Below are 7,467 nucleotides of genomic sequence, written 5' to 3' on the forward strand. Positions count from 1 at the left end.
CTGTCTGTCTGCCTTTGACATGCAGCATATCCCATCTTGTATTTTTAGATGCCTTGTTCATGTTAGTCTCTGGCATGCAATTAGATAATAAATTTCTTAAGGGCAGCAGCCAGATCTTATTTTCTCTTGTGTTCCATGTTCAGTGATGAGTGAGATACTAATGATTGAACTAAGCTCCCGTCCTCTTCACTTGCAGACTTGGGCACAGCCGTCGCTCTCCCTCTGGGCGTTTCCATGTGGCACAAAGCCTGGAGGGAGCTGGGGGGGCAAGGTCTATTCAGAACAACACTGCTGTACGCTGGAAACTAATGCAACATTGCATTGGGTTGGCCAAAAATTCCCAAACATTCTTACACACTTCTTGGCCAAACTAATACTTCAACTGTATTCCAAAAAAGAAAGAAATGAAAAGGACAACCATTTTGTGATTGGTAACCACTCCTTGGGTTGCAAGAGAGTGGAGGGTGAAGAGAATAGCATTTATTAATTTTCTACTCTGTACCAAGTACTTTGCTAGATCCATACAAGGATGACTTATATTTCTAGGTAAGAACTTAGAAGAACCAAAGAAGAACAACAAAAGAGTCTTAAAAATTAACATATAGTAGTCTAGAATCTGATCTCAGGGAAATTTAATACAACTTGATGAGCAACTGAAGGCTAGAGAGATGGGTGCTCAGTGGCAGTACTGAATTTAACTCAACTGTCATAAATCTAAGGCCAGTGTCCAAGAGTAACTTTTCCTCTTGTAAGGAATAACTCCTGCCCCCAAAGTGAAAGAAGAATGACAACACCCTGACAGATTTCTCATAATGGTGATTTTAACTGTAGTCTCTTAGTCTTAGCTTAATTGACCAAGGAGTACTTACTGAGAGTTCCTAATTTAAAATATACAGACCATACTTTTTAATCCCAGGCATATAAGACTGACTATAATTGGAAGACACCACAGGGTGGTTTCTAAACACACTTTTATTAACAGATTTTTATGGAGAAATAAAAGAGAAAAGGGATGGAAGCAAAAAGAAGAGAATGTAAGGAAATTCTAGTAAACAGAAATATGAGTAATTACACTTGTTTTTAACTTACACATAAACTTTAAGAGATACAAGCTGTCAATAGTCAGGCATAGTTTACATAAGACTAAGCAGTCCTTGTTTCCCACATTGGTAAAACACACACAGACACACACAAAAACTAGGGCAGATTCAGAAATGAGAAAATGCAGGGCTGGTGCCATTTAAATATTAGAATTTATTAAATAATAGAAGTTAACTTTTGACAAGTTAGTGGTCCAGGGGATGAAAATGCATACTTTTTCATTGTCTTAGGAAAAAAAAAAGATATCCAAGAAAACAAGAAATGAGTCTGATTTTCCTATTAATACCTACTAAAGACAACTTATTTGATACCCATGTCCTCTTTAATAAAATGAGTTTGTTTTCAGTCTTCAGTGAGCATGATTTCAAACATATTTGTGCCTGGGGGAGTTATACTTTCCCCTAAAGTTCAGGTTTCCTGCCCATTATGTCAGGACAACTGGAAGCTCCTTACCTGAGGGGAAATTTAGAAGCCTGCTACCTTCTGAAAGAACATCTATAGGAGCAGGCTGGGAAGGGGGTGGAGAGAGGTAACCCCTCCAAGAGCTGAATGCAAGTTTTGTTTCTCTAGGGAATTCGCTGTGTACTGAAGACTAGAACTTCTGGGTTTCATTTTTACTTTAATTCTAAGCTCTTCAGCAGAATTGAGAAGTGGATAAGTTCTAATGGCATATACACAACACACACACACACATATTTAGGCTGAGCTGAAAATGGGAGAAAAGATGCACTTACAGTGAGGGAAGAACTAGAGAGTGGTGGATACCTTCCAGAGAACAACTGTGGCTCCCGGAAAAAGCGCTGGCCTAGATTAACATCGAGTCCCAGGGAGTGAGCCCTGGAAGCGGGTGCGCGGCGCAGACTAGCCCCCACAGGAGCATGTGTCTCGCCCAAGTCTTCTTTGCTCCCCGGTCGTCCTCTTCCAGGCTCTTCATCCCTCTCCCCTGGCTCATCTCATTTTCTCCCTCTTGCCCCGCCTGTTGCCTTTAATTGAGGGGTCAGCAACCCCGTCATCTCGCCATCCTCCGGGGCTGCCGCACACAAATGAAAAAGCCTCGCAGCCCTTGGGTTTGAGGCTTGAAAAGTCTCCTGCCTTAGTCTACTCTGACCCCGAAACTGTCAGCCACGCTCTGCTTCTCCCCTTCCCGGTGTCGCTGGGTGGGCGGCTGGCGGAGACCTGGCATTGTGTCTTTTGGGAGGAGATCGCCCCCAGGGCCTTCAGCTGGAGGGCTGCTCCGGGGGGCAATTCGCAGTCCCAGGCACCGCTCGGGAGAGAAGTGCCATCGGGTCGCCTGCTTCCTCCTCGGCGGCGGTCCCTCATCCCGGCCGCGACCGGACAGCGGGGAGGCGGGACTGAGCCTCTGGTCAGGGTGACATCCGAGACAAGACGCCTCACCAGGCCCTGACACCCTGCAGCGCGGCGGGCAGAGGGCTCTGCGGGCTGGCGCTCGGCCCACCTGCGCCGAAGCCCGAACTGGCCTGGGGAACTGGGGGCGCGGGACCCGGGGGTGCGCCCGCGTAGCCGCCGCCGTAGCCCGCACAGTAGGGAGCGCCCGCGTAGGGGCCGTAGCAGGAATAGGGCGCAGCCGCCGCCCCGTAGGGGCCGGGGAAAGCGGGCGCGCTGGGTCCCAGGCAGGGCTTGCCATCGCGCACCAGCACGGGCACCGCCACCCGGCGCGGCGCTAGGGGGTGGCCCGCCAGTTCCAGGGACTTGTCCTGGCGCTGTCTCTTGCACTTGTAACGTCGGTTCTGGAACCAGATCTTGACCTGCGTCGACGTGAGCTGCAGCGCGCTGGCCAGATGCTCGCGTTCTGGGGCCGACAGGTACCGTTGCTGCTTGAAACGCCGCTCCAGCGCCAGCACCTGCGCCTGCGAGAACAGCACGCGCGGCTTCCGCCGGGGCCGCGCGGCGGGACGCTCTGCGCCGTCCCCGCGCGCGCCGCCGCCGCTGTCCCCCACGTGGCGCTCAGGAACCCGGGTCCCGCCGCCGGGGAACGAGGCCTCGCTGAGGACGGGCTCTAAAAGCACAGGAGGGAACACCGTCAGCGCCAGCCTAAGGCTCACCGGAGCGATTTTCCCAAGGGACGCCCCTCCTCCCTGGTAGCCTTCACCTTGCGCGCCGGTCTCTTCCTTCTGCTCACCCCTCACCCCGTCCCAGGTCGCTCTAAATGTTCCTTTCCCTCAAGTTGTCTCTTTTGTACCTGTGGTGATGATTGGTGCTAGTGGTTTAGTCCCTAAGTCGTGTCTGATTCTTGCGATCCCATGGACTGTAGCCCATCAAGCTCCTCTGTCCATGGGATTTGTCCAGGCAAGAATACTGGAGTGGATTGCCATTTCCTTCTCTAGGGGATCTTCTGGATCCAGGGATTGAATTCAGGTCTCCTGCGTTGCAGGCGGATTCTTTACCGACTGAGCCACCACGGAAGCGTAATGCAAGTTGTGACTCTCTGTGTTTCTCAGTGTACAGCCGTTCCCCCAAAGGTAGACTCTTGGTCAAGACTCTAAGCTTCATTTTCTTCTTAGAATGTCTGTATCTGGGCTGTTCACTTTGACTGCAATTCTCAGGTGTGCGTAAGTTTGGGGAAACATTTGCTGCCAGTCTATTCGATAGAGACTAACTTTAGATTGCTCTTGGTGGAGAAAGAGAGAGAGCCTGGTTATCCATTGTGGCCCTGCTTCTAACGCTCCGGGGCTCCAGTGCTATCCACCTTTACTGGCATCCTTGCTTCTTTTGTCATCAGGGACCCACCCCATGTTTCTGGAACACGATGCTTTGTAATCCAAATTAACAAAACAAAATAATTTCTGGCTCCTGATTCTTGGCTTAGAAACTAAGGTTCTCTTTGCAGGTATATAAATTTGAGATCCACATTTGGCTTTTTTTTTTTTTAAAGTGGGCTCTTTTCTCTTTCAGACCTCCCTGGCAAGCAGGTGGCATTGGCTCCTCCCTGACTTCCTGTTTGGAAGAGGCAGAGCTCCCAAAGATCACCCCAGGGCAGCTGTGCCCAGCCGGCCAAAATGCAAGCTTCCTTTGCTTTTATCCTACATCTCTCCTATTTTGGCAAAGCTCTGTTTTTACCCAAGGATAAGAAGGGAGGCTTCCCAGGTGGCTCAGTCATAAAAAATCTGCCTGCATTGCTTGCCAGTGCAAGAGACGAAAGAGACTCGGTTTCTATCCCTGGGTCAGGAAGATTCCCCTGGAGAAGGAAATGGCAAACCACTCCAGTATTCTTGCCTGGAGAATTTCATGGACAGAGGAGCCTGGCAGCTGACAGTCCATGGGGTTGAAAAGAGTCAGACACAACTGAGCCACAGAGGAAGAACAAGCAGGGAGGCAGTGCTAAAGTTTTCATGAAATTCATGAGAGGAGAAAACCGGAATGTGGAGTGGTGCATGTGTATGGTGAGGTAGAGCAGGATGCTCCTAATTAGACCCAGTGCTGTCGGAACCGACTCAAATCCACAGCCAGCTGGCACAGTCTCCTGTGGGATGGCATTTCAGACTGAGGAAACAAGACCTTCCTCCAGCGAAGCCTGTGTTCAGACAAACTGAGAACGTCTCTCCCCGCAAAGAGGAAAAATATTGACAAGGGTTTGTTTTCTTGGCAAATCAAAATGTAACCGCTGGCCTTCAGTGACTCTGTGGAGCCAGCAAGACCCCACTTGGGAGTTGCTGACCACTCAGGCCAAGGAGCTTCAGGCCACCCCAATCCCTCCTAGTCACAGTTTGGAGTCCCTGTCACCCTGTGTCCATGAAAGCAAGGTGGGGATGGAGTTCCCCAGGAATGTCCCTTCTGTGAGTGATCAGTGGCTGCCGTGGCCCCGGGCTGAGATCCTGGAGCCCGGCCCCTTCTCATTGTCTCTGCCCCAGGTGCAACAGCAGCGGACGAGCGCGCTTCTGTGTCTTCAGCTGCGAGGTGACAGCAATGGTCAGAGGAGTGTGACCCTTCTTTGGCAAAGCCGAAATCAAAGGTCAGTTGGCTGAGCAGCACTGGGGGAGTTGAGGGCTTAGAGTCTGCTGCAGAAAATTCACAGGTTTCTTTAAGAACACAGCCAAGTATGCTGTTCTCCAGGCTCCTGGCTGCTGCTGGGTTGTGTTCAGTCACACTGTGTCTGACTCTTTGCGACTCCATGGGCTGCAGCACTCCAGGCTTCTCTGTCCTTCAGTATCTCTCAGAGTTTGCTCCAACTCCACTGAACCCATGATGCCATCCAACTGTCTCATCCGCTGTCGTCCCCTTCTCCTCCTGCCCTCAATCTTTCCCAGCATCAGGGTGTTTTCCAGTGAGTTGACTCTTCACATCAGATGGCCAGAGGGTTGGAATTTCAGCTTCAGCATCATTCCTTCCAATGAATATCCAGGGTTGATTTCCTTTAGGATTGACTGGTTTGATCTCCTTGCAGTCCAAGGAGCTCTCGAGTCTTCTAACTCCAAATGAGCATCTTTATTTTCTTCATGTGGTCAGTTTGAGGCTCAAAGAGAGTGGCTGTGGCACAGCTTGGCTGAGGAGACTGGGCCTGTGAGGATCCTCCTGAAGCCCCCAGACCTGCATGAAGGCTGTGAACTGAGACGCAGAGTTTGGCAAGAGGAAGAGTGGCTTTTTCACCCCTCAGACTGTCGAGTCTCCCCTGCCAAAGCTTCCCAGATGGCAGGAGCCAACCCATCACAAGCCCTGTCCACCTCTTCCCTTCCTGCAGCTGGACGCAGATCCCTGGGTCTGTCTGCCAACGTACAGGTTGTGCCTTCAGAGACCAGACACTGAGACTCTGCTGGGATCGTCTGTCTCCCAGAGCAGCTAAAACTCGAGCTGCCCTTACTGAGCTGCAGTCTGAGGAACGACTGGGCTGGCCACTCAGCAAGCTCCAAAAAAGACTGGGCTGGGACTGATCCCAGAGCCTAAAAGAGCTTCCTCTCCCAAAGCGCCCCACTGTTTTGATGGCTACACTTTTGGCAGATGGTCTAGAGTAGAGAGAGACTAGGAGATGGCAGGGAAAGCTGGTGGTGATGAAGCACAGCTAAGATACTGCAGAGGATTTTGCTGTAAGAAAGAAGCTATGCTCTGTGATGACCTAGAGGGGTAGGGTGTGAGGGAGGTTCAAGAGAGAGGGGATATATGTGTACTTATGACTGATTCACTGTTGTTGTATGGCAGAAATCAACACAACATTGTAAAGTAATAATCCTCCAATTAAAAATCAATTTTAAAAAAGGAAGAGAAACTGGAGTTTCTGGAAACTGCCTCAGTGAGTAGGGGGGGATGTATTTCCGGGAATCATGTAGGACAGGCTGTGGAAATAGTGAAACCCCAAGATTCAGGACCTTATTTTCGTTAGGAAGTCTGGAGGGGATGGTAGAGGGGGCTGAGAGTCCAGTCCTTCTGACTCTTCGAGTGAAAAAAAATGGGGCTAGCCCTAGGAGCCGGGAAGACCAGGAGATGAGTGTCCCCCCCAAACGCCAATTGGTAATGATCCAACCCCACTCCTTGGTCTCCCTGTAGGATCCAAGGCCCCAGCTCGTACTCACCTGGCTCACCCACCGGTTCAGCATCCATCTCTGTGACTAACTCACTGGGACCCCTGGAAGGCTCCGACCCTTCCTGCCTCCTGTCTTCGCTGTCTGCGCTCCGGATGCTGGGGACCTCGGAGCCTCGCTGTTCTGGGACCGCTCGCAGGTACTGAAAGTTTTCCGGGCTCCTCCGTGTCCTCTGGAGTTGCAAGGCATCCGGGCTGAGATGCTCACGCTCTAGGCTCAGGATGTCATTGACCGAAAAGGGAGTGGAGGTGACGGGGTTCAGTAACATCCCAAAGGCGGCGGGGGCGGGGCTGGGGCGTCCCTGGTCCCCACAGAGCGGAGCGCCCAGAGCTTTCCGTTTTGTCGCTGCAGGCCCCGCAGACCCAAGATCTGCGACAGACGCCCAGCGTCCCGGATCGCGCCTTCCTCTGGACCATCCCTGCCAGACGATTGACCCTGAGAGCCGAGTGACAAAACCGCGGAATCCCATTGGTTCCTGCGGAACCCACGTGTTAACTTAGCATCTTCCCCGCCGGCCAGCCGCCCACCCACCGCAGTCCTTTCTTCTCTCGCCCTCCTAATTTCTCACCAACCTCCAGCCACTTTCCGGAAGGTTTGGGTTCTCAAAACCAAGGAAAAGGGGAGAGAGAGTGCGCGCGGCTCGCATGTAATGTGAATACATTACAAACCAGAGCTTCCGAAGTCAACCATGGGTCCCTCGGGACTCTCCTAGAAAGTGTGTGGAGATGGGGGTGGAACCCTTGCTCTACAACCCAAGTCGGTCCCTCCCGACACGGCTGGAAAACTCTAGAGCGAGATCTCTGGGCACGCGCAGGATTGGATGTGAAAGCCGGAG

General features: G+C 51.7%; 1 protein-coding gene across 1 annotated transcript; it reads right to left on the minus strand.

Moving 5' to 3' along the window:
• Positions 1-2,492: 2,492 nt before the first annotated feature.
• NKX2-6 (NK2 homeobox 6) lies at positions 2,493-6,900 on the minus strand. The gene is made up of 2 exons (XM_043453215.1): positions 6,624-6,900; positions 2,493-3,118 (listed from the first exon to the last, which is right to left on the minus strand). The coding sequence occupies exons 1-2, from the start codon at positions 6,898-6,900 to the stop codon at positions 2,493-2,495; spliced, it is 903 nt and encodes a 300-aa protein (XP_043309150.1).
• Positions 6,901-7,467: the final 567 nt, after the last annotated feature.

This window comes from Cervus canadensis, chromosome 30 (genome assembly GCF_019320065.1).
Source record: "Cervus canadensis isolate Bull #8, Minnesota chromosome 30, ASM1932006v1, whole genome shotgun sequence".
Classification (NCBI taxonomy): domain Eukaryota; kingdom Metazoa; phylum Chordata; class Mammalia; order Artiodactyla; family Cervidae; genus Cervus; species Cervus canadensis.